This window comes from Leptonychotes weddellii, chromosome 5 (genome assembly GCF_054177405.1).
Source record: "Leptonychotes weddellii isolate Sample4059 chromosome 5, ASM5417740v2, whole genome shotgun sequence".
In the NCBI taxonomy this organism is placed as follows: Eukaryota; Metazoa; Chordata; class Mammalia; order Carnivora; family Phocidae; genus Leptonychotes; species Leptonychotes weddellii.
Window position 1 is genome coordinate 20,954,043 of NC_138373.1, and position 27,229 is coordinate 20,981,271.

At 44.6% G+C, this 27,229-nt stretch overlaps 1 protein-coding gene across 2 annotated transcripts; it reads left to right on the forward strand.

Annotated features, from left to right (window-relative positions):
* The first annotated feature begins 3,904 nt into the window (after positions 1–3,904).
* CRYM (crystallin mu) lies at positions 3,905–20,090 on the forward strand. Of its 2 annotated transcripts, XM_006738320.3 has the most exons (8): positions 3,907–4,151; positions 4,652–4,805; positions 5,935–5,997; positions 10,541–10,642; positions 12,917–13,100; positions 16,728–16,849; positions 17,514–17,598; positions 19,741–20,090. In XM_006738320.3, the coding sequence occupies exons 1-8, from the start codon at positions 3,982–3,984 to the stop codon at positions 19,803–19,805; spliced, it is 945 nt and encodes a 314-aa protein (XP_006738383.1). In that variant the 5' UTR covers positions 3,907–3,981; the 3' UTR covers positions 19,806–20,090. The 2 variants fall into 2 exon arrangements, with proteins under 2 accessions (XP_030889435.1, XP_006738383.1); XM_031033575.2 differs by lacking the exon at positions 10,541–10,642 and having other exon boundaries at positions 3,905–4,151.
* Positions 20,091–27,229: the final 7,139 nt, after the last annotated feature.

The window sequence follows — 27,229 nt, forward strand, 5'->3', positions numbered from 1 at the left end:
CCTGTGAGTGATTTGGTGGGGATTTCATCAAGAAAGGCATTAGAATGCCAATTAAAACTTTAGAAACAAAATGGGATATGAGGACATCTGTCACAATGCATTACATCAATGAGTTAAACTAGGAAAACATTATATAGTTGGCGCTTGAGCAATACACGTTTGAAGTATGCAGGTCCACTTCAGATTTTTTTACAAATGCAGTACAGTATTGTAAATGTATTTTCTCTTCCTTATGATTTTCTTAATAACATTTTCTTTTCTCTAGCTTATTTTAAGAATACAGTATATAATACCAAATACAAATTACGTGTTCATTGGTATGTTTATGTTATGCTTATGTTATCGGCAAGGCTTCTTGGTCAACAGTAGTTAAGTTTTTGGGAGTCAAAATATGTGTGGATTTTTGAGGGGATGTTAGTGCTCCTAACCCCCCTGTTGTTCAAGGGTCAATTGCAATCACTTTCATAAATCCCAAAATGTATATAAAACTCTTAACCATTCCAGGTGAAAGCTCCTTCTAAAGTAGGCATAAAAGGGTGTTTATTTCTATGTCACCCAAAAGCATGCTATACCCCCCACAGCCTCAGCCAAGTGATATGACATCCCTGACTTCAGTGACCCCCTCTCCCTCTAGAACATCTGGGGCAGGGGGGTGTTTGTTGTACAACTGGATGGTCTACTTTCAGTCCATACCTGCAAAACCAGCTTCCAGTCTAGATTCTGGATCATGTTCTATAGTTGGATGTCAGACTTGTGCTGGTCACCTGGAATTCAGAACCCACTAAAACCACTGCTCCTACCACCAATCTGCAGAGGAGGAAGAAGGCTGCCCCACCCTTTTAGGAGGACTTCTTCCAAAGGTGGTCAAACCAGAACTTCATGTTTGGCAACTAAAATTTTACTAGAGACCTGGCTGACCTTACCCAAAGCCATGTAAGGAAGATGATTTTAGGTAATTCCCAAACCCTGTCTTTTAAATAGTTATGCATTTATTTTAATGCAAATTAAAAATGATTAAAACAGCACATTAATCTCCAATTGTATCTTAATTTTGCTTCTACTAAAGCTAAAGAAGGTATTATAATTTTTAACAGAATATATTAAGTAAATTATAAAAGAGATGTCATGAGGTATTAGAGCCTCTACAGAACCTGGCAGTTGGACTTCTGGTATATGTGGTCACCTAAAAATTACCTTCTACCTGCCAGGTTATACAACTCCTGATCCCAGCCAGAGATATTGCATAACTTTCATTTTGAAAAGGTTCTGGAAGGGCGCCTGGGTGGCTCAGTCAGTTAAGTGTCTGCCTTCGGCTCAGGAAATATTTTCCAAAAGTTCTTCCAGCTCCAAACTTTCAAGGGTTACAAATAGCCAAATATCGCTTAATTTGTGAAACAAGGGATACGAATAGTTATTTAAATTACTTTATTAAGACACACAACCAAGTAGAATTTAAGCACAAGAGGAATATAGCTCTAATAGGACTTGAGGACTTGAAATTCTTTTACACCTATAAATATCACAGGAAGTTGGGTCACCTGGGTGGCTCAGTTAATTAACCATCTGCCTTTGGCTCAGGTCATGATCCCAGGGTCCTGAGATCAAGCCCCATGGTGGGCTCCCTGCTCAGCAGGGAGTCTGCTTCTCCCTCTCCCTCTGCCCCTGCTCGTGCTCTCAATTTCTCTCTCACTCTCTCAAATAAATAAATAAAATCCTTAAAAAAAAAAAAAAAAAGAAGAGGTTCTAGAGCTTCAGGACCAGTAACTCCTCTGTGTCATTGGCCCCAACAGAATTAATTCCATCATGACCAATTTTCCCAGTGCTACTTTACTTAGGACCTGGGTAATGATACCCAAAGCTTTGTAAGGAAGGTGATTTGAGATGATTTGCAGACTAGTTTTATTCCTACAGGATTTTCTAGAAATACAGGATCTTTCTACTTAACCAAAGCTCGGGAATTTAATTAACAATGGAAGCAAATAAACATCTGGCTCTCCTATTTCATGTCTCTTTTAGTTAGTGTTTGGTTTTCCTTCTTTTCCCCTGCAGAATAACAGACCAAACTCCTTACTTTCTTTATACCTCTATATTTTTAAAAAAGATTTTATTTATTTGAGAGAGTGAGAGAGCACAAGCAGGGGGAGGGGCAGAGGCAGAGGGAGAAGCAGAATCCCCGCTGGGCAGGGAGCCCGATGCGGGGCTGGATCCCAGGGCCCCAAGATCATGACCTGAGCCAAAGGCAGACACTTAACAGACTGAGCCACCCAGGCATCCCATACCTCTATATTTTTTAAACCCAATAAATATGACATAATAATAACAACACAAATAATGGCCCATAAATGTTTCTGTAATCCCAGACCTGTGCTAAGTACATGACATACAATTTATTTCGTTGGTAAATATTTTGACACTTCCCCATGTACTGTCTTTTATTGCAATGTGACTATTTCCTAAAAAATGCCCTACACAGCTCCCAACCTGATCTGTCTCCCAGACTACACTTTTGCTCATCTGTTTCATCCTATACATTGGTGCAAGAATCATCTTTTTAAACAGTCAAATTTTTTGAAGTGTATTATTTCTTTTCAAAGAATCACACTTCTTAGCCTCCTGATTCCAAGAAGAATTCCCAATTTCATCTTCTGGTGCTCCCAGACATTAGCTCCCACCCCAACACACACACCCTTGCTCCAACCCAACTCTGTCTGGCAAGACACTGTTCCCAAGGATTAGACAACATTCCTTCCACCCATAGGCTTCACCTGGCCTGAAGTGCCCTCTTCCTCTCTTTCTGCCAATGTAGTGTTAACCAGTAGGAATAGAGTTCTGGAGACTGACTACAAGGGCAGATCCCAACTCCTCTGCTGATATGCTGGGTGACCTTGGACGAAGCCCTTCACCTCTCAGAGCCTCAAATGGACAGCACAGCTAAAAACACCAGCCTACCATAGAGGTTGTTGTATAATTCAGTGAGATGATGAACATAAAATGCATGGTGCAGTACCTGGTACATAATAAAGATCAATAACCTGTCCCAGTTATCATTGTTGTTGCTGTTACCATTAATTTTATTTGGGGGCTTGATTTATTCCCCATCCTTCATAAAACCTTCATCTAAGCAATCAACGTCAAAATGATCTCTTTTCTTTGAATTATCAAACACATTTATTTTTCCTATCACTGATTTGACAGCTAGAATTTACTGCCCTGCATTGTTGGTTACCTTCCTGTGCACATACTCTCTTATTTCCTCCTCTCTAGAATAAGCTCCTCGAAGAAAAGACCTAAGTCGTCTTATGCATTCTTACGCATTTTGGCTCTTTGTGTGACTGAGGCCATTACATCTTGTCCTGGGAACTTCCCCCTTTTTAAAAGGTGAAGGTTAGTTGAGTTAGCCCCAAAGAAAATTGTGCACTTAAAGCAGTCAATAGTCTGGGATCTGGAGGTGGGAGTGGGAGTAGGAGGGAGGTTGGGATAAGGGACTCCAGGTAGGGACAGAACTGAAACGAAATGATTTTTGAAATAACTATCTCCTTTCATCTAAGATCTCCTAGCAGCAGGTAATAATTTAAGAAAAAGAGAGCCCCCGCCACCATTTGCCCTCCGCCTCCTCTTTCCCGAAGAGGACGACTTGGGGGTGGGGGGAGAGTGAGGGTGGCGGCGCCTAAGCCCTTTGCAAGGAACGTGACTACAGCTAATTATAGGAATTCTGAAAGTGGACCCAAGAATACTAACTCCCAACCCACCGCCTGCACCGCGATTCTGGGGAATCCGTAGCTGGAGGGGGGACCCAGCTCTACCTACCGAGGCCGGTGGGGGGACGGGGGGGGGCGCGGTTGGCGGAGACCAGCGTTGCTCCGCCCCCGAAGCTGGGCGGTGACCAGTAGGCGGCTCCGCGGCGCGGCGCGCTCATATAGGGCGCAGCCCCGGCAACTCGGAGCGCTGTGCCCTAGCTGAAATTAGAAGGTCGGTGGCGAGATGAGCCGGGCGCCAGCGTTCCTGAGCGCAGCCGAGGTGCAGGAGCACCTTCGCAGCTCCAGCCTCCTCATCCCGCCGCTGGAGGCGGCTCTGGCCAACTTCTCCAGCGGCCCCGACGGAGGGGTCATGCAGCCGGTGCGCACCGTGGTGCCCGTGGCCAAGCACAGGGGGTGAGTGAGGAAGGCCGGGGCTAGGGGCTGGAGAAACTGGAAAGATGGAACGGGAGGCATGCGAAGGGAAGCGGCGGGAGAAAGGAAGAGAGGGCTTGCCTAATCATTGTTGGTTACAGCTGCCACCTAATATTTGCGTTAGCCACTGCGTCAAGTGGACGCTTTACAGGGATTTATCTTGTTTAATTCAACACATTCTCCAGAATAGGTAGGTTCTGATGCAGTCGTTTTACTGATGGGGACAATTGAGACTCAGAGAGGTTAAGTGACTTACCCAAGGTGACATAGCTAGTTAGTGGCAGAACTAGGATGGTTTTTCTCATCCAGAGCCAGATTCTTGAACCTACTCTGCATACTGTCTAAAGGAAGGGCAGGGGAATGGGGGGAGGGAGGACAGTAGGGCAGTGACAGAGGAAAGAGAAAGGAAGGTATATGGGGACTTGACAGGACACCCCAGTATTGGTAGGAAGGAGTTGAAGCTACTCCCTCTCTCCTTGTAGTTTCCTGGGGGTCATGCCGGCCTACAGTGCTGCAGAGGACGCCCTGACCACCAAGTTGGTCACCTTCTACGAGGGCCACAGCACCGCCTCCACGGTCCCCTCCCACCAGGCCACTGTGCTGCTCTTTGAGCCCAGCAATGGCTCCCTTCTGGCGGTGAGCAAACTCCCTGCCCTGGGGTGAAATGGGGCCCCTGGGCCCAGAGCTAGCCTCAGAAGTTAGTTCTCTGAGAGAGCTGGGTGGAGTTTTGATTGTGACCGCATGTGCCTCTGTCTGAGTGATGTGATGTCTCTGGATACCAGCAATGGCGAAGGTTATCTGTGACCATGTATCTGTTTCTAGGACTGCCTGAAGATGCATAATCCAGCCCCAGAGCCCACTGCTGCTTCAAGTGTGTGACAGACAGTGTGGAAGTAGTAATCTCATCATTCTTGTAGATGCTCTTGTCCTGCACTGGTTACTCCAATATACAGTTTGATCAAACTCAGTAGCCAAGGAAACATTTATTTAGTGAATCTCTATAATGTGGAAGAAAAGGAGTGTCCTGTAATCCCTGGGAGTCTTCCCTGAGAGATACACAGTAACCTGTTTTAACATTTAATGATAGTATCAAAATAGAGCAGTAGGCCATTTAGGAAGCACTTTGTGTCAGGCGTGGTTCTGAACACTTTACATGTATTAACTCTCCTAATACTTAGAACCACTCTGTCAGGTAAGTAGTAGAATCTGCCCCCATTTTATAGATGAGGAAACTGAGTCATAGAGTAACGATGCCCATTTTACCCAGGTTTACATAACTAATAAGTGGCACGGCTGGATTTCAGACCTACTCAGCATAAGTCCATGCTCTCTGGAGACTATGTCTACTACCTTTCTAACTGCCACTTACTGAGCACTTACCATGTGCCAAGGAAGAGAAATTGATCTCAGTTATGACAACATTCCTCTATGGGAGTTTTAATTCACACACACCCCCCTCCCAATTTCTGTTGAGGTCACACAGCTGGTTTGTGAAAGGCCCAGGGAACCACTGCTAGACCTGACTAACTATGGAAGTTGTACTCTTTACTCATGTGCTCTGTGCCCTCTACCCTGCAAGCTGGCTCTGAGACCAGGCAGTTGAGTTGTTATCAGGGACAATCCCCTTCATTCCACCCAAACCTCCTCTGGATCTTTAAATCCTCCTCCCCTGAATTTCAGGCTCCCCAGGGAACCTGGCTGTATACATTAGACTTCAGTAGTGGTTAGGAGTGCCCCTTGCTCACTGTCTCTCTTTTCCTCCAAGGTCATGGATGGAAATGTCATAACTGCAAAGAGAACAGCCGCGGTTTCTGCCATCGCCACCAAGGTAAGACTAGTGCCAGGCTGTACTGTGAAGGTTTGCTGGAGAGTAGGATTGGGTGTCTCCAGCTCGAAAGCCTAAGGGAGATGTGAGGAACTTATTTCGGTGTTCCTTTGGACATAGCTGGAACTCCATATGGCAAATATGGGATGTCAGGTGAGCACAGTGATTCATGAAATTATTAGCTACCATTTAATGAGCACTACTAGACTCTAGGTACCCTACATAAAATAGTCCCGATCTTCACATCAACCTTGCAAAGTAGATATGATTATCTCCATTTGCCAGGTTTAGCGAATGTGGCTCAGAGAGGTTAGGTGAGTTGCCCAAGATCACACAGCTACTAAGTGGCAGAGCAAGAATTTAAAATTTGATGTCTATGACTCCCAGGACTGCTTTGTGGCCCCCGTACTACACTGTGGTACACAGTGTGGTTGCCCCAGAGGCCAAAGCCAAGAAGCCGAGGGGGAGCTGAAGAGATCTGAGCAAACTCATGTATTCATTGAGCTAGTACTGCTTGAGATCCTAGCACGTGTCGGGCCCTGTTCTAAACATCAGGGATATGGCAGTGTACAAAACAGACACGGGAGGTGAGACAATAAACAACATGAAAAGTTTGATTTGCCAAGAAAATAATTAACCAACAACAAATCCCTTTTGAATTTAATAATATACTAGGATTTGCTTTAAAAAAAAAAAACAACCCACTACCAGCAGAAAACAGTGTGCTGGATGAAAATAAAGCAGAATCGAGAATATTGGGGAGGGCTGACATCCCAAATTATTCAGGGAGAACCTCACCCACCCAGAAGGTGACATTTGAGAAAAGACTGAAGGAATAGAGTGAGTGAAGAGGGGAGGGGGACACTCTCCAGGCGGAAGAGAAAGCAAGAGAAGGGGGTGATGAGGTTCCTAAGCAGTGTCAGGGCATCCTACAAGAAAAACAGTATTTTTAGAGGTTAGGGTTAAGAAGAGGAGGCTTGGAAAACCGGGTGTCTTCACATGAAATGGAGAAGTCCAAGGTCTGCTGACGCTGGTTTATGACGCCTGAGCATAAAGGAAGTGTGGGACGTGGGGAGCAGCAGCAAAGACCAGGTGTTCAGATCGTGAGAGTGTTAAGATCTTCTAAACACAGGATGGGGAGGGAAGAATGTGAGGGTTAATCTGGTAACCATGTAGAAAGGGGGCAGACTACAGTACACAGCTGGACGAACTGGTTTTTTGAATTATGTCCAGACCCAACTCAGACTGAAATGATCAAAGGACTCCTTGATGTATATATGTTCACTGGTACCGTACTGCCTTACGTTTGTTTGTAAAGGTCTTGTCAAAATAATTTCCAACCCATTGTCTTGACATGTCTTTGGGTTTCTGTGAGGAAGGCAAAGAAAGCATTATTGACCTCATTTGATGTGGGAGGAGATGGAGGCTAGTGCTTCCCCAAAGTCACGTAGCTGCGGGGTCTTCCGAGGCCGCCTGGTCTTCTTGGCCCAGGTCTGTGGTTTTCATCCCAAGCGTGGCAGCACGTCACCTGGAGAATATTTTTAAAAATTCAGATCCCCAAACCACGGATCTGAAATCACTGAGGGGGGAGGCCCAAGACACTAGTTATTTTTTTCAATAGTCTCTGGTTAATTCTGATGATCAACCAGGTTTGGAAATCAAACTCTTTTTTTTTTTTTTAAGATTTTTTAAAATATATTTATTTGAGAGAGAGAGAGCATGAGCGAGGTAAGGTGCAGGGTGGGGGGAGGGGGAAACAGGCTTCCCACTGAGCAGGGAGCCCAAAGCCAGGCTCAATCCGGGGACTCCAGGATCATGACCTGAGCCAAGGGCAGATGCTTAATCAACTGAGCCACCCGGGCGCCCTGTGGAAACCAAACTCTTATAGCATCCAGTTACACTGTACTTTTTTGCATTGATAAAAATCTGCACTCCCACAAGAGTTGAGAATCACTGAGTTGATGCTTCAGAGCTTAGGCTGAAATGTCACAGCTTTATGCCCAGGGATGCAGATGGGTTACTTCCATAAGGAACAAAGGGTCTATTATACTTTTTTGCCCTGGAACAGAGAACGTTTTCTTTTCTACCACTTCTCTTTCATTTAGCGCTTCAGGGAGGAAGATGAGACGTATAGGAAGTTTTCGGGCCTGGCAGTCACTGTAACTTCTTTGCATTTGGGTTGCACATAACCTGGGTTGAGGACTCTGACATGCTTTCTCAAGGTGACAGTATGTATCAGGGTTTATCCCTGGCGTGCATTTATTCAACAAATATTTGAGTGCCCACCAGGGGCCAGGCCCAGTGCCCAGCCTGGGGCATAGAATGGTGAGCAAAACCAGATAACAGTACCTGCCGTCATGGAACACAGAGTCTACTTGGGGAAACAGATATTAACCCAAAGATCATACCAATAAATGTGAAACCACAACACTGACAAATAGATTGAATGCAAGAGATGAAGTGCCATGAGAGTGTATAGCCGGGGGTCTGTGGGATTTGGGAAGGCTTTTCCTGTGTAAAGGATATCTGAGCAGAAATTTGAAGGTTAGTAGGAATTACTTGTGCGGGACAGAAAGGAAAGTATTCTGTGAGGAGGAAAGAACCTGTCCAAAGGCCCTGTGGTTGATGGAAGCACATGTGCTTGGGAATCTGCAAAGAAGATGAGAGGCTGAAGGACAGGAAATGCAGGGGAGCAGGGGAGCATGGCCTGAGAGGGAGCTGGAGAGATGGCAAGGAGAGACTGATGCAGTGCTATTCATTAGCAAATGCAGATGAAAAACACACTTTCAAACTTTACCGTAAGAAACCTAGCAGATTCATATACATGTTTTTAATTATCTGCAATGGGAAAAGAATGAAGTGCCACTGGTGCTGTTATTTTTTAAATAAATCTTATAAATGTTACACTATTTAGAGAAAGGGATGTCAATGGTAACCTTATTCCCGAGGCAATAAATGATCAAGACAACCAATCAGAGTTAGGGATTTAGTTTCAGAAGCTGAAGGTTACTTTTACAGGACACTGCAACAATTTCTGGAACCCGCTTATACTTCTAAGAATAGATTCATATTAACTGAGAACAGAAAAACAAATTGATTTAGTTAAGGAAAAAAATCATCTAATTCTCCTTGTTGCATAAGAGCGTTAAGATTGAGAGTTGTGTGGATACTGTAGTTCTGAAAACTTTTCAAGTCAGATAACTTTAAACGATACTTTATGGCACAAAATGGTATCTCCCCTTCTGCAGCTAAAGGTGAGATGAACATCTGCTCATATTTCTGAGACTCCGTTTTGCTAGTAATTAATAATTCAAGAGACCTTCACTTCTAAGATTACATTCCAGAAATGCTGTAATTAACATTGTAAGAAAGAGTAGGCCCAAGGAACTCAAATTTTACTAAATGAAATAGAGAAAGGGCAAAAGAGGGTCTTATTTAATATGGATGGCTTGAGGGGCAAGTGATATTCTCTATACCAGTGGTTCTCAATGCAGAATGACTTTGCCTCCTGCCCCAAGGACATTTAGGCATGGGAGACATTTTTGGTTGTCACAACTAGGGGAGGGAGGGGATGCTGCATCTAATGGATAGAGTCCAGGGATGCTGCTAAACATCCTGTAATGCACAGGACGACCCACCCACCCACCCTGGCCAACAAAGAATTATCCAGCCCAAATGTCAGTTGTGCTGAGGTTTAGGAACCTCACTTTATTTCTTATACGTAATAGTAGATATGTGCCAAATCTGCGCACATGAGACTCTCTCTGTCCTCATGGGCTCACAGACCAGGACAAGAAAATGAATCTGTAAACAAATAAGCGCTGTCAAGTGGCGACTTGTCCCAGGGAGGTCAGAATGACTTCACTGGAGAGGCGACACTTGATAGGAGTTGATCATAAACCCCACTCCCAAACACAGACACACATACGTCCTCAGCAAGCCCCACAAATGCCAACTCTACATTCCTCTCTACAGGAAGATGGAGGCTGAGAAAGGGTCAGCAGTGGGCTCAGAAAAATACAGCTGATAACCTTGAGTCACAAGGGCCCATGGAGTCTAGGTAGCTCTTCGAAGTAACTCAGGGTTCTGAGAAGTGGGTGGGGCTTCCCATGCCCCCAAGATGGGACGGCACAGGAGAAAGAATGTGGGCTTTGGAGAATGAGAGATATGGTTTGGAGCCCCAAGGTGCCAATTTCATAGTTGTAGGACTCTGAGCAAGTTACTTAACCTCTCTGGACCCCAATTTCTTCATCTGGAGGAAGAGGATAAATGTCGGAGTGCCTAGCTCACAGGGTCATTGGCTGCTCTAAATGTGATCATGAGGGTGAAGCATTGGCATATATGAGATGCTCAGTGAAGGCTCCTTCCTCCTTTACACACTCCATAGAGGGAAAATTGAAACACAAAATGCCATCTCCTTCATTGCCCAAGAGACAGTGAGGGAGCTGGAGATAGGGCGGAAGGCTCCTGATATTCAAACTGTATCTGTCCTTCACCTGGCCATTGTTTCTCCCTTGACCTTCGCCACCTCACTTCTCTCCAATAGTTTTTGAAACCACCCAGCAGTGAGGTGTTGTGCATCCTTGGGGCTGGGGTCCAGGCCTACAGCCACTATGAGGTCTTCACAGAGCAGTTCTCCTTTAAGGAGGTAAGTCCAAGGAAGGTTGGGGGAGAAGAGGGGAGGGAGCAGTCGGGGCCTTTATCTCCTGTCCTTCAGTGCGACTCGGGCTATTCTGAAATAGTTAAGTCAAGAGTCTGATCTAGACCACTCTTTTAATGACTTGCCCGGAAGTCCCGTTGGAGGCGAAGAGACCTGAATCACCTGTCTCCAGTTTCTCCATTCCTAGGGTATGCCAGAGGATACAGCAAGCTCATGCAGTTAAAGGATTATATTATATCCATTATATACATTCAGTTTTCCTTTCGGTCCCTCTCTGTGCTTCTCTGAGGAGAATCTGGGAGTCTTTAGGTATTCATGGGTATCAACCCACAAACTGAGAATGAGGCCTAGAGGGCAAGAGACCACAGCACCCTGCTTCCACAGCCCAGATGTTGGTCCACTTTTCCCCAGTCATGCCTCCCACTTCTTATGGGAACGTTTGATGCTACTTTTATTTTTGTACGTGTGTGAGAGGGATAGGGCAGATTTAAAATATGATATTTTTTATTTTTTATTTTTTATTTTTTTTTAAGATTTTAGTTATTTGAGAGAGAGAGAGCACAAGTGGGAGAAGGGGCAGATGAAGAGGGAGAAGCAGACTCCCCTCTGAGCAAGGATCCCCACATAGGGCTCCATCCCAAAATCCTGGGATCAGGACCTGAGCCAAAGGCAGATGCTTTTTTTTTTTTTTTTAAAGATTTTATTTATTTATTTGACACAGAGAGAGAGAGAGAGAGAGAGGAATCACAAGTAGGCAGAGTGGTAGGGAGCGGCAGAGGGAGAAGCAGGCTCCCCGCTGAGCAAGGAGCCCGATGTGGGACTCGATCCCAGGACCCTGGGATCATGACCTGAGCCGAAGGCAGATGCTTAACGACTGAGCCACCCAGGCGCCCCAATATGACATTTAAAAAAAAAAAAGATTTACTCATTTGAGAGAGAGAGAGAACATGGGGGAGGGAGGGGCAAAGGGAGAGGGAGAGAGAGAGAATCTCAAGCAGACTCCCCCCTGAGCAAGGATTTCCCCACACAGGGCTCAATCCCACAACCCTGAGATCATGACCTGAGCCGAAATCAAGAGTTGGCGGCTAAACGGACTGAGCCACCCAGGCACCCCTTAAAATATGACCTTTTAATGATAAAAATAATACCTCTGCATTGGCAAATATAGACTATAAGGAAGAACAAAGAAAAATGCCTTTTATCTGTTTTCAAAGATAAGCAGTTAACACTTTCCAGTCCTCTCATTAGCTTTTCATCAAGTGGTTTCCATCATGTGAGATACACCGAGTTGTCTATCCTGTCTTTTCATGAGATATTCTAACACCATCACTTTTCAGATTGCCCATTTTTTGTATCTATTTGCATAATTTTTTATCAAGAAGGGTGCTCTGGGTAACCATTCTCCTTTGATAGGGCATACTGTATTGTCTTTTACCTTGGTTGATGAACTTAGGCATAACATTTACTTCTGTATTTCTTATGTTTCCTTATGAGAGATTCTTTAGGCCTTGTTTTCCGTTGAGGGTTGACAACCCCCACTCCACACATGGAAGTCTGCTAAGCAAGCTAGCAAGTCCCCACCTCCTGGTGAGGCTAATGACCCGGCTCCCACCAGCATCGGCCAGGATTCTAACTGTAGCTACTACTTTTGACTTTTTCATCCCCTGCACTATTCACTCCTCAAACCCTTCTGATCTTCAACCCCCTACATACCCTTCAGAGATCAGGTTATTCCATGCACAGCGCTGCCATAGAATCCCACATCTGCTAGGACTCCTTTACAGAGTCTCGAACACAAAGTGAGAGCTTGATGCTGACTGTGCCCAGTTACCATGTACGTTTCGTAGACATGAAAACAGGCTGCGTGAGGTTAAGTCATTTCAGCAGTGAGCAGTACGTGACAGAGTGAGGATTGATTCCAAACCTATCGAGCTCCAGAACTTGCCCTGCTAATTTATAAGTTATGTAGTAGCTATTAAGCTATGGAGGCTGGGTATCCCTGGCTAGAACTGAAAAACTGCCCCCGCTTCTTGCAAGGAGAAAGGAGTAGAGAAAGGTCATTTTCAAATATTTGGTCGGGTGTCTGCCCCGATTAATGCTGTGCCCTTGATCAAATGTTCTTTCTCCATAGGAGATGATTTAAATAACCAGAGCCCTTACCCTAGAGAGGCTCAACTTTCCCCTGGTACCCCTGGGCTTGATGAAACTTAAACAGCCAAACAATCATGGCACCAATGTCCCTCTTGTTACCCCCCAATGAAGGTGAGGATATGGAACCGCACCAAAGAAAATGCAGAGAAGTTTGCGGACACGGTTCAAGGAGAGGTACAGGTGTGTTCATCGGTCCAGGAGGCTGTGACAGGGGCAGATGTGATCATCACAGTCACCATGGCAACAGAGCCCATCTTGTTTGGTGAATGGGTGAAGCCAGGGGCTCACATCAATGGTAAGTAGAGTGGCTCCATGAGCATTGGTAGGTGGTGGCCAGAGTTGTCCCTAGGCTGGACCAAGTGGGTGCATCTGCAGGGCTATTTTACCCATGCAAAATGACCAAACTTTTTAAGGTCCTCAGAAACATGTGAGCCCTGAAAAACAATATTCACTCAAAAATATGAAACAAAAGTCACAAACCTGAAACCTGTAATAAATTTAATTAAATCTCTATAAAATGTAACATTATGGCAAGTGGTCAGTCACAGATAAGTTCTTAAATGTAACGAAATTTAAATCACAAAAGCCAAATGATTCATTCATTCTTTCTTTTTTTTTTTTTTTATTTGAGAGAGAGAGAATGAGACAGAGAGCACATGAGAGGGGGGAGGGTCTGAGGGAGAAGCAGACTCCCTGCCGAGCAGGGAGCCCGATGCGGGACTCGATCCAGGGACTCCAGGATCATGACCTGAGCCGAAGGCAGTCGCTTAACCAACTGAGCCACCCAGGCGCCCAATGATTCACTCTTTCTTAACAATACTTAGAATTAACCCCCCTCGCCAAAAAAAAAGTTTTTTAATTACGGCACAAAAGATATTCAATGTGACTTGTGGATGCTCTTTAGTATGTGTGCTCGGATGGGTGGGAATCCAAACATAAGAGTTCCTGGGGCTTCTGAAGATTCTCAAGTGGCTCTGGAGTTTACAGCAAGAACTGGTCTATATTAAATACTTACCATTGCAGGTGCTGTTCTAAATTCTTTATTTGTATTCTATCATTCAGTCCTTACAACAACCTTATGAGGTAGGAGCTATTATTATCATGACCCTCATTTTATAGGTGGGCAAACCAAGGCATGGAGAGATTCAGTAACTTGCCCAAAGTCAGAGGTTCTTAGTGGTCGAGCTGGGATTTGAACTGGGCCGATCTTACCCTCAGAGCCCAAGCTCTTAAATTATGTTCTATATTATCTTACAGTAAGAAGACTGGAATCTGGTGCGTAGGGAGGCAAATACTAGGGATTTAAACATGTTATTGGTACCCTATGTTTTAGTGACAAGCATATGATATGATCTCAAAAGCTAAGAATTCTGTACACACTGGCAGATGAGCCGGCAGGAGCCAAGTGTCATGATTATGCATCTAATCACAAACGTGTACTGAATTCCTACCATGTGCCAGGCACTGTTCTAGGTGCTGGGCAGACCAAAATAAGCCAGCACTCAAGGTCATTGCTTTCCTGGTACTTACATTCTAGGGAGGGGAAATAGGTAACAGGTAAACAAATAGATGAACTGATGGTTCCAGCTAAAGATTAAGTTCTGTGGAGGAGACAAAAGTGTGGCACATCCCTGGAATGGGCCAAAATGAAGTGACAGTCTCAGCCCGTGTGGAACTGGTGTTATGATGTGGGTCCAGGGGGTAAGTAGGCAAGAGATGGGTCAGTTCTGGCTTTATGGACAGTAACACCATTGTGGAAGGTCATCGGGAATCACGAGAAACCAGTTCTTGGTGAAACAGACAAGAGCTGAATCTTCAGCAAGACAGACTTGATTTTATTTTTTTCCAGCCTAAAGCAGCACGTATTTATTATTTTGCAGTTTCTGTGGTTTGGGGAGTCTGGGAAGGGTTCAGCTGGGTCCTCTGCTCACACAAGAGGGAAATCAAGGTGTTGTCCGTGCTTCGGTCTCATCTAGAGCCCAGAGAACCTCTTCCGGGCTTGGGTGGTTGTGGCAGATTCTTTACATTGTAGGATAAGAGTGCCTGTTTCCTGGGGGTGGTTCTCAGCTCCCAGAGGCCGCCCACGTTCCTTGTAATGTGGATGCTCCATCTTCAAAGCCAACAACAGGGAATCTCTCACACTGTGAATCTCCAGGAAGGGCTGCCTTGATTGTGAGTCAAGGCGTCTCTTCTGTTTCCCTAGCCTAAAGACAAAATTGGTTTATGTGTTTACAGAGGCATCAAATATACTTCAGGAAAGTATGTTACCAGTGCGGCTGACAGGGAAACACCAACAACAGATTTTACTTACTTTGCAACTTGGCTAAGACATAGGCCCAATTCCACCCTCGCTCGCATTTCCCTCATCCTGCCCCCGCAGCCCCCCTTACCCAGCCAGGGTCTGACCCTCACCCATTCTAGCTCCCCTGAAGCAAGGCCAGGGCCCAGTCTAAGTCAGGCCCCTCCCTTTGCTGCCTGGCCCACCTCCATCTGCCCAAGTGGCCTCACACAACCCTTTGAGAACTCGCCCTGCTCAGAAGAACTGGGGCAGCGAGGGTTTGGGGGGAGACACAAGGGCAATGAGAAGAGGTGGCTTGAGAAGCTAGGGTTTTTCCCACCAGCTTATGATTTATTTACGAGCTTCATTTAGTTCATGCTTTTGTTCTATAGAACTCCCCACACAAATGACCTTCAAGAAGGACATTTTTACACCCCTCTCTTTGAAAATTAGAGTGAGGGACAACAGCAGGAGCAGGAACAAGCAGAGAAAACTGGATGCAGTGTGAGAAGGCACATAAATGCTGCCTTATGTTGGCGTAAGGCTTCATAGCGGTTTCCAAAGACTAGCTGGCCATGGCTGGATCCAACCAGCAGATGTGTTTTGTTTGGACCATAGTGTGCTCTAAAAATCGAGAAATAACACATGCAAATAGATTTCCTGCTTCTCTTTAAAAAAAAAAAAAAAGGAGGAAGGGGAGACTAACGGCAGCCCTGCATTCTCACATGGCCACAATTAGCCGGAGCTGAAGGATGATTGCTTTCTTGACAAGGGCCTGCTTTCTTCTGTGAACTTAGGTCTCCACCATTTCCAATGCAGTCCCTCTGACCAGCTTTGCCCCTGTCCATTAGCTTCTGGGCCCTGCAGGCATTTGGTGGCAGCCTCCACCTTATCTTATGTGCCAGGAGGCATGATTCCTTGGATTCATCATTATGCCCTGGGCTCTCAGCAAAGGATGTGAAATCTTGGTGCCAGGATGGAGCCAGTTTCCTCTTTATCAGGGCTTCTCCATGACCCTGGCGCTGGGCTCTTTTGTCATGAGTTAACAGAGAAATGGTTGGGGGTGAGGAATGAGAATGATTCAAGAGCAAGCAGATCGGCAGAAGATGGAGGAGCATGGGGTAGGAATAAGCTGTAGGTGATGTCTCTGTTTCAGGGTTCTTATAAAGAAGTCGCTGCCCCAGATAAATGGAAGAGGCGTGAAAGGCAGGGCTCCCTCTGAGCCATTAGGTGCACTTATCAGATACAGAACCATGGCAAGCACCTTCACTTCTTTGAACCTCTGTGTGTGCATCTTTTAAGTGAGATTCAGACACGAAGCGTACTTGTGAGGACTATAAATAATATGTGTGAAACATCCCACGGCTAGTAGACAACCAATAAATGAATGTTAAGTTGACTCAAAATCTTTTAGAAAGATCGTGATATGAAATGCAAAAAAAAAAAAAAGGCAGGCATTCTTACTGATGAGTGTTCATTCTTGCTGATTGGAAGGGGTTGGCATGGGGAAATGGGGCATCCCAAATCTGAATGTTCCCGTGTCCTAGGTCACCTCCTTTCCCCCCACCCGTCTTCCATTCATTGGCATGTGTAGTGTCCCTTGACGCTGTTTCTGGGCTCACGGTCTGTTCTGCTGTCTCTTAGCCATTGGGGCCAGCAGACCCGACTGGAGAGAGCTGGACGACGAGCTGATGAAACAGGCTGTGCTTTATGTGGACTCCCAGGAGGCCGCCCTGAAAGAGTCTGGAGATGTCCTGTTGTCAGGGGTGAGCGCCTCCTCCTAGCGGACTGCTGCCCAGCTGGCCTCACAGGGATCCCAGGGTTTCATTAACATCCCCTTCCATTGGACTGCTCCAGACCTCGGTCACCCCCACCTCATGGGGGGGGGCGGTGACAGCTCCTAAAACATCTCTCAACCCTTTCTGATCCCCTTCTGAAGTAATGTGGCCACTGTGGTATTGACATGTGTTTTCCTGTCCCCCTTGCCTGGAGAGAGCAGCTTGATGGACTTTTCCGTCAGACTGAGCTGTTCTATGAGGCAGTAAGATTGGGAGATAAGTGCCTGCATACCTTTGCAATGTGGCCAACAAGATAGGACTGGGGTTGTCCACTTTCTGGCCTCATTCTTTTGTAATCAGAGCATAGGAGCAAGAAGAGGGCTGCCAAATTGAGTGTTTAGATAAGAACAGGCTGATTTTCTCACTGACACACTGTCTTGGCTAGACATTCCGCCGGCCACAAACTTGTATCTCTATATTCATGGTATCATAAAGGCAGATGCTATGCAAAATGGGGTAGCCAGTTTACACATGGTCTTTTTGTCAGGTTTCTCCCTTACCCAGTTGTGGGTGCCCTCCCTGCCTTCCCTCAGAAGCTGGCTGGAGTGGACATGGGCTCCATGGCCTGGGTCAGTGTGTGTTCTTTTCACAGACCGAGATCTTCGCTGAGCTGGGAGAAGTGGTGAAGGGAGTGAAGCCAGCACACTGTGACAAGACCACAGTGTTCAAGTCTTTGGGTAAGGACTCTAGCTCCCAGAACATACATCCAGCCAGAGTACAGGGCAGGTTTGCCCATTGGCAGAAAGAGGAATGAGTCACCCGACTCCATAGCTGAGTCATGAAATAACGTCATTTGGGTCAGTTATTTACATGTCTTAGAATAGTGGGTAAGCCCGTGAACTCTGGAACTGGGTGGTCCTGGGCTGGCTTTCCTTCTCTGCTACTCCCTGGACATGCATCCTTGGGCAAGGGACCTCACCTGTCTAAGCCACGGTCTCTTCTGCCTGTTACCTCCAGTGTTTATGAGAATTCAGTGATGTGTGTGTAAAAGGATTTGCACATAGCAAGTGTCAGCAGTAAACCATTTAGACTTAATGAAAGGCAGAAAAATCAAATAAGGTTAAAAACAGAGAGGGAGACAAACCATAAGAGACTCTTAATCATAAGAAACAAACCGAGGGATGCTGGAGGGGTGGGGGGGGATGGGGTAACTGGGTGATGGGCATTAAGGAGGGCATCTGGTATAATGAGCACTGGGTGTTGTATAAGACTGATGAATCACTAAACTCTACTCCTGAAGTTAATAATATACTAGGTAGTTAACTAATTTGAATTTAAATAAAACCAAAAAAATAATAATAAAACAAGTGAAAGTCAGAAGAAGGTATCCTTCAGAGGTGGGGGTGGGGGATAAAGTTGTTACAAGACAGGGAGCTTAAGGGAAATGGAAGGGAGACCCACTGGAAGAGACCCACGCAGAAAGTACAACCTGAGACCTCTTTTTTTCTGTCCGTCCCCACCCTCCTACTTGCTGATTTGAGAAGGGCTGCCATGGGAGCCCTCTTGCCACCAGAGTTGTGCAGGCAGAAGCCCAACCAAGGACGGGCTCCCAGTGGCGGGTCTGCCCCTCAGCCCCACCAGATCTAAGGAAATGGACACACATGGTAACGAGCTGATAGTCAGCTGTCACACCTAAAATATTGAAATTCTCCCAAACTGGTTGATAAATAGTTGCTTCCCTGAGCCCCTCAGAAATGTCTTCTGCCCTGCTCTCAAGATCTTCCCTATTTCCTATGATCAAGCACCCAAAGCTTTAATGCTTGGCAGAACATTAAGAGTGCTCTGGCCACCTAGCATCCATGTCAGTCAGTCAGTATCCATGCCTTGCCGGCTTTTAAATATTTTAAAAATCTCTCATGCACAGAGAGACAGGCCAAAGCAGGATAAACTTTACCCAGCGCCTGGTTCAAAGACATTATACTGATCCAGTTGTGACAGAAAGTTTCAGAGTTCAGAGCAGATCAGAAGTCAGCAACCCCTTCAGGAGACAACACTACAGGTCTGCTCTACCCTTTGTGAGCAATGTTTGTTTTCTTGCTTTGGGGATTGTTTTACTGGCACATCTTTTCATCTAGCAGATGCATATTAAACACCTATTATGTATCAGACTCTACTGGGTGCAGTGGTGGCTACGAAAATTAATAAAAATCAGCCCCTATCCTTTGAGAACATATACCCACTTGAGGTTAAGTTATGTATCCCAAACAAGACAGGTGGGGTTGCTGAAGGATGCATGGTTTGGACTAGACCAAGGGTCCACAAATGATAGCCTGTGGGCCGTACTAAGCCCACCACCTCTTTTTGTCCTGCCTTCAAACTAGGAATGGTTTCTAATGAAATGACTGGGGGGAAAAAAAAGAATATTTTATGACAGATAAAAATTATATAAAATTCAAACTTCAGTGTCCATAAAGAAAATTTTATTGGAACGTGGCCAGGCTCATTTGTTTACCTATCGTGTAGGACTGCTTTTGCAGTACAATGGCAGAGTTAATTGCAAGAGACCATAGGGCCTGCAAAGCCTAAATATTTACCATCTGGCCCTTTACAGAAAGTTTTCTGATCCCTGAACTAAACTTTGAAGGACACTTAAAAAAATGTGTTTGGTGGGCATTGCTCACTTAGCATCTTTTCCCTGCCTCACCCTCTCCCATCACAGACCTTCCAAGCCTAAGCTCACCTCTGGATATCAGTCCATGTTACCCCCATGAGCATTAGCAGCACAGACCATGTATTGGGAAACTGCCAGTCACAGGGCCTGGACTGTTCCAGGAAAAGTTGTTCTGACAAAAAGTGAGCCACATTTCTGTCCATTCCAGGAATGGCGGTGGAAGACATGGTTGCAGCCAAACTAGTGTATGATTCCTGGTCGTCTGGTAAATAAAACGAAGGAACTTTGCATTGAGGTAGAAGCTACAGCTCAAGGGATGTTGTTACCAGCTGTCTTGCAATTTCTAGATCAAATGAGGGAGCCCAGTGCCTAGTGAGCTATAGTTTTGAGCTTATTGTGTCTTACCTTAAACAATGAGATCCCCATTTGTGTGTGTAGTTGGAAAGCAAAACTAGGTGGCCATTTCTTCTGTTTCACCTGACTATAGTAATACTCCCTTTCCCCTGTATTTCACTGCATTTTGTAATTCCTTGAAATAAAGCATTTTCCCATTCTGCAGTTCTTGCTTTGGTCATTTCTGTGCTTCATGGCAAAGAAAGTGAGGGGAGCATGTGCTTCCATTCACTCCCTGGGGGAGTTTCAAGGACTATAATTAAATTTATTTCTATTTTTTTAATTAGCATACAATTCATGTACCATAAAATTTACGAGTTTAAAGTACACAATTCAGTGCTTTTTAGCATGTTTACAGGGTGCAACCATTACCACTCTGTAGTTCCAGAACGTTTCATCACCCCCAAAAAGAACCCTGGTACTCATTAGCAGTCACTCCCCTTTCTCCTTTCTTCCCAGCCCCTGCCAGCCACTGATCTACTTTCTATCTTTATGGACTTGCCTCTTCTGGACATATCACATAAATGGAATCATACATTATGTGGACTTTTGTTTCTGGCTTCTTATAATTTAAATCTCAAGGCACAGTGGACCTTCTGTATTGGTCAGGACTCCTTTGGTCACAAGTGGTAGAGACCACAACTCAAACTACCTTAGGCAGAATGAATGAATGAGGAAATGGAATGTATTGGCTCTTGTAATTAAGAAGAACACAGCTACAGCTGTATCCAGGGCTCCAAGTGTCCGCAGGACCCAGTCTTGCTCTCTCCATCCCTCAGCTCTGTTTTCTTCAGTGTTGGCTCCATTACTAAGTAAGTTTTCCCCTGGCTGTTCTCTTCAGCAACCCTAGCAGAAATGGAGATTATCCCAGAATTGAGACTCAGGGGACCGTGTAGCTCATGTGCCCATTTCTGTGCCTAGCACTGTGGCTAAATGAGATGGAATACTCTGGCCCACGCCAGCGCCATGTTCATTCTATCCCTGAAGAAACATCATCCAGGGGAATCTGATATCCCTATGATCTAGGCCTGGATCACACGACCCCCTCTTGAAGTCAAGAGTAGACTTAGCCCACCTGACCACATGAGCTGATAGAAGGGAAGGGGTCTCTTAGCAAAAAGAGGGAGAAATGGGTATTGGGTAGGCAAATCTACAGATGTCTACTAAAGTATCAGTGTTGAGAGGGTCATTAGGAATCATCTAGTCCAACCTCTTCAACTTACAGATGGGTAAACTGAGGTGTGTTTTCCCCAGCTCCCCTGAATCACTAGCAGAGTTGTGTGGCCCTTGGCCTGTCAAAGACCCCATCCAAATCCACCCCCATTCCTAGGCTGGTGATCAGAGAAGTCACCAGCAAAGAAAAGCATTTTCTATTGCTTTGTTTTCCTACCCAAACTCCTCCTAACAGGTCCTTTTTTCATGCTCTAGGTGACCTAGCCCCAAATTTATCATGTTTGCCAGGCTGTCTGGATGGGGGCCTTTGCACTGGAATAAAATATCCATGTGATCTGCTTCTGCACATCGCAAGTGACTGTGAAGTCTTTCTGGGGAACTTAATGGTCACAACCCTAAGGCATGTGTAGAGAAGGGTGTATGATAATGGGATTATTAAAATTGCCTTGATTACAGTAATTTCTCTGACACTGGCCATACCAACTTCTTTCTAGATGTGTCTCCTGAGGCAAGGGAAACAAAAGCAAGAATAAACTATTGAGACAGCATAAAAATAAAAAGCTTCTGCACAGCAACTGAAACAACCAACAAAACTAAATGACAACCTACTGAATAGGAGAAGATATTTGCAAGTGACATATTTAATAAAGGGTTAGGATCCAAAATATATAAAAAACTTACACAACTCAACACCAGAAAAACAAACAATCCAGTTAAAAAATGGGCAGAAGACCTGAACAGACATTTCTCCCAAGATGACATACAGGTGGCCAACAGACACATGAAAGGATGCTCAACATCACTAATCATCAGAGAAATGCAAATCAAAACCACAATGAGATATCACCTCATACCTGTCAGAATGGCTAGAATAAAAAACACAAGAAACAAGTGTTGGCAAGGATGTGGAGAAAAAGGAACCGTTGTGTACTGTTAGTGGGAATGCAAACCGGTGCAGCCACTGTGGAAGAGTATGGAGGTTCCTCAAAAAATTAAAAATAGAAAAAAAATTAAAAATAGCACTACCATATGATCCAGTAATTCCACTGCTGGGTATTGACCCAAAGAAAATGAAAACACTAATTCAAAAACACACATGCACCCCTGTGTTTATTGCAGCATTATTTAGAGTAGCCAAATTATGGAAGCAGTGCAAGTATCCATCAATAGACAAATGGATAAAGAAGATGTGGTGTGTGTGTGTATTTAATGGAATATCACTCAGCTATAAAAAAGAATGAAATCTTGCCATTTGCAACAACATGGATGGATCTAGAAGATATAATGCTAAGTGAAGTAAGTCAGTCAAAGACAAATACCATATAACTTCACTCATATGTGGAATTTAAGAAACAAATGAACAGAGTTAAAAACAAAAAAGAAAGAAAGGAAGAAACCAAAAAAAACAGACTCTTAACTATAGAGAACAAACTGGTGGTTACCAGAGGGGAGGTGAGCAGGAGGATGGATGAAAGAGGTGAAGGGGATTAAGAATACACTTATCCTGATGAGCACTGCGTAATGTATAGAATTGTTTAATCACTATATTGTATGCCTGAAACTAATATAACACTGTACATTAACTATACTGGAATTAAAATTTTTAAAAAATGCCTTAGTTCATAGATATCTTCTTTTGTTCTTTCTGAAGAGCCCTCCCAATAACTCTGTTCTAGGCCACCAAGCTATAACAGAACGGAAACAGTCCTCATGAAGGTAATTAAGAGGTACAAACTTCTAGTTATAAATGTAAGTCATAGGGATGAAAAGTACAGCATAGGGAATATAGTCAATAATATTGTAATAAAGTTGTACAGTGACAGAGGGTGATGACACTCATCATGGTTGCACATTTCATAAAGTATATAATTGTCAAATTACTATGTTGTACACCTGAAACTAATATAATATTATATGTCAAGTATACATTAATAAAAAACAAAACAAAACAGTCCTTACCCCGAAAAGCACACAGTCTAGGAAAACAGAGATGTAAAAAGACGATTACAGTACCATGCTTCAGTGTTTTGTTTTTTAAGATTTTATTTATTTATTTAACTGACACAGAGAGAGAGACAGCTAGAGAAAGAACACAAGCAGGGGGAGTGGGGGAGGGAAAAACAGGCTTCCCGCCAAGCAGGGAGCCCAATGTGGGGCTCGATCCCAGGACCCTGGGATCATGACCTGAGCTGAAGGCAGCCGCTTATCCAACTGAGCCACCCAGGTGCCCCCCCATGCTTCAGTGTTAACAGGAACATACAATCAGGGTCCCAGCAGGAAATCCATGCCACACTCAAAAGGGATGATTGGAGAGAATTTAATGAAGGGATTGTTAAGAAAGGAGAGAGGAGAGTTAGTTACAGGAAGGAGAAAGGGATGGTGAAGCATGCCAGGGCCAGCAACAGTAGGAAGCTGCTACCACCCCTCACTGAGTTGGCATGAGCAGTTAGGGAACCCAGAAAGTACTGGAGCTACAGCAGAGGGCTGCCAAACAGGGGCTGTGGGCTTAGATGAAGGGAGGCAGCTGCTGCCCCACAAGGAAGAAACAGCTGGAGCAAATGTCTGAATCTCTCTTTCCTCCAACCCTCTGGTCTCGTGATGGTGCCTCCCACTGGCCAAACCCAGCCAGAAGTCCAAGGGCAGTCCACAGAGGTCACCACTGGGACACAAAGGAGGGTGGAGAATAGCAGAGGGAGATTCTGGAGATTAAGCAGAAGATGGCCTGCACAGCTACGAAGAGTATCCAACCCAGACTAGGGGTGGGCGGAGAGGGTGAGTCTCCCAATGGGGTTGGCTACATGGAGGAAGGGTTTCCTAGGAAGACGGATGATGGTGTGCAGAGACACAGGCATACGAGAGGTATGCTATATTCAGGAAGCTACAGGAAACCTGGTGAGGCTGTAATTAGGGGACAGAGAGAGGAAAGGCTAGAGAGGAGATCAGAGGCTTGTTAAGTGAAACTTGCCGTTCCTCAGAAGAGGAGGAGTAGATACAGCGCTGGGCTTCTCACTCGGTCTCTGCACTACCGACATTTGTTGAGGCGGGCTGTCCTATGCACTGTAGGATGTTTAGCATCCCTTGTTTCTACCCACTGGATACCTGTAACAACCCCCCTGCCCCCAACTCATGATAATGAAAAATGTCTCCCAACATTGCCAGATGTCCCTGGGGCAAAATTATCTCAGTTAAGGGCGCCTGGGTGGCTCAGTTGGTTAAGCGACTGCCTTCGGCTCAGGTCATGATCCTGGAGTCCCAGGATCGAGTCCCGCATCGGGCTCCCTGCTCAGCAGGGAGCCTGCTTCTCCCTCTGACCCTCCCCCCTCTCATGTGCTCTCTCTCTCTCATTCTGTCTCAAATAAATAAATAAATAAATCTTAAAAAAAAAATTATCTCAGTTAAGAACCACTGACTTGGGAGAAGATGGGTTTACTTCTGGGCATATTGAGTTTGAGGTAACTGTGAGACATTCTAGGGGAGATGTCAGATAAGCACTCGGGCTTATGGATTTGGAGCCCAAAACAATGGTCTGGGCTGGTGACTCAGATTTAGGAATTGCAAGCATACAACTGACCCGTATAACAGGATGGCCTGACACATAAGCATGATATGCATTTGCACACTGTAACTTCTCAAACTCCTTCAGTGAAATGTTATTTCTTCTCTTTCTCATTGACTTTTATGTTAGACTACAGAGAGAGAGGGAGGGAGGAAGGGAGAGAGAGAGAAGCAAGGGGGATGGGGAGTTTGATAGCACTGGATTGAGCTAAGCTAAGCATCTAGCTTAAGGGATGGAGGTCTGAGTTCAGTGAATATTTAACCTCATCCTGGCTCATAATCCTCTAATCACTGTCTCTAGACAAGGTGTTTATATTGCTCTAGCTTCTTCTCTAGACAAGGTGTTTATATTGCTCTAGCTTCTTCTCTTAGGTCTCTTTTGTTTCATTTAGTTTGAAATATCTAGAATTCTTTGAACACTTATAACCTTTTATAATATGGGATAAGCCTTTTCTATAGCAATGCTGCATGAGAGGCTATGTCCTTGATGATGAGAAGTTGGGAGAACCCTCACTTACTGATTCTGTAAATAAATCACAAGAGGCCAAGAGCCCCACGAGAAGAGCATAAAGGTGCCTGGTGAGACCCCCCCAATGGCAAATGTCTCCCCAAAAGAGGTGGGAATTTCATGTTCAGGCACAACCTGGCTTCTCTGATAGGGAGGTAGGCATAAGAGAGTTCTCAGTAGTGGGAAAGTTTTAATTCACCTTCTTTGCTCCCTGATACATAAGACCCAAGGTAATTCTCACTGTTTCATTCATATATTTTGAGCCAATTTTTGTGACAATTGTACATATGGTATTTACCCCTTAAATGAAGCAACAGGAGATGTTTGGGGAATGGTAGATGAGCCAATCGAGTCTAGAAGCTGGGTTACCTTAATAAAAATAAAATTCAGCTGTTGAAAAAAAAAATACAACTCTGACAACCCATTCTGGCCTCACAAAGGTTTATGATTATTCATTATGATAACATAAAGGGATGATGTTTGGTCCCTTCTTTATAATCCAGCAATTTTTGATGGAATTTTTAGGTGATTTTTTTACAATCCACATGTCCTTCAAATACACATCCCTTTCTCTCATCACAAAATTGACATGAAGGCCAAGGGGGTGGTCATGGTGAGAGCTTCCAGTTCTACTGGACAAACAAACGTTCCCCTTCCTGTATTTTCTGAGCCAAATGCTGCCCCTCCAGTAGGACAGCATGGAAAATTCCAACTAGAAATGAGGCATTCCCACGAAGCACTTAGAACTAAATCCTTTAAAGCTAAGATCCAGCAACATTTCCACTGGCCTGCCTTTTCTCATTCTCCCAAAGAGGTATCTTTCCATTTCCATAACGTGATATTCTATCCTCCACACAGCAATGTTGGTTTCCAGCTCAAAATTCTTTGTACCAGAATGCATCACGAGGCTTTTTATATTACTTTTACCTCTGACAATGATGTACAAAGCACTACTAGAAAGCATCCTTTTTGTTAACAGCAGCACTCCCCTGGTGGCTTCTACTTCTCCTATATCCTAGGAACCAGGATCTTATTAGGCAGATTCTGGGAAACATGTGGAGAGAGGATCCTGGCGTCTAAAATAATGAAGTATGATACAGACAGGCTCAGACACAACAAACTCTTTCTGGGTGTCTTCTATATGCCAAATGCTTTTGTGCACATTTTTTGAAAGCAAACACAACCTCAGTTTATTCCAGACCAACAAAATGTGGTATTTGGAAACATAATCATCCCCTAGGGCAACATATTTATTCCATGACTGACAATCTTTCTGAATCAATCCATTGAGGAAGAATGAGCCAATTGTTCATCAGATGTAAACATCTGTATCCTCCTTAAGCTTATCCTCTCCATGGTGCCTCTTGAAGTAACCCAAACAGATGTGCATGGGAACCATGCTGAAGATGAACAGCTGTTTCTATATTATACATACAATCAATGGTAAATTCCACTTGATGTAAGTCCTGGCTATAAAAATCCAGTGAAGCTTAGCTATTCAGTAGGGCTACAATTTGGATGTGGGATTGCCATTCAAAAATGTCAGCAGCAATGCTGCCAATTTATATTTTAGAACTTCCTTGTATTCAGACATGTGGTGATGGTGGCAGACAACAGTAAATAAAAGATATGCACATAATAAGCATGAAAATGTAAAATTTCCTTTTACCATCAGCTTTCTCCTACAAATGACCTAGATTTTTCCCCCTTTTTGAAATTTCAGAAGCCACTTACCTTTAGAAAAATTATGAAGTAGGCCAGACTTTTTTCACTATCCTTCTTTTCTCACTCTTTTTTTTTTTTTTTTAAGATTTTATTTATTTGACAGAGAGAGACACAGCGAGAGAGGGAACACAAGCAGGGGGAGTGGGAGAGGGAGAAGCAGGCTTCCTGTGGAGCAGAGAGCCCAATGTGGGGCTTGATCCCAGGACCTTGGATCATGCCTGAGCTGAAGGCAGACGCCTAATGAATGAGCCACCCAGGTGTCCCTTTTCTCTCCATTCTTACCCTCTTGCTTCAGCATTATGTTAGACTGCTAAGACTGCCATAACAAAATACCAGAGACTGG

What these genes read in the sequence shown, in the direction of transcription:
- CRYM (XM_006738320.3), top strand. Translation starts at nt 3,982, where the DNA reads ATGAGCCGGGCGCCAGCGTTCCTGAGCGCAGCCGAGGTGCAGGAGCAC. An exon ending in CCCGTGGCCAAGCACAGGGG is followed by an intron (nt 4,152 to 4,651) that starts GTGAGTGAGGAA and finishes CTCTCCTTGTAG; the next exon opens with TTTCCTGGGGGTCATGCCGG. An exon ending in CACAGTGTTCAAGTCTTTGG is followed by an intron (nt 17,599 to 19,740) that starts GTAAGGACTCTA and finishes TGTCCATTCCAG; the next exon opens with GAATGGCGGTGGAAGACATG.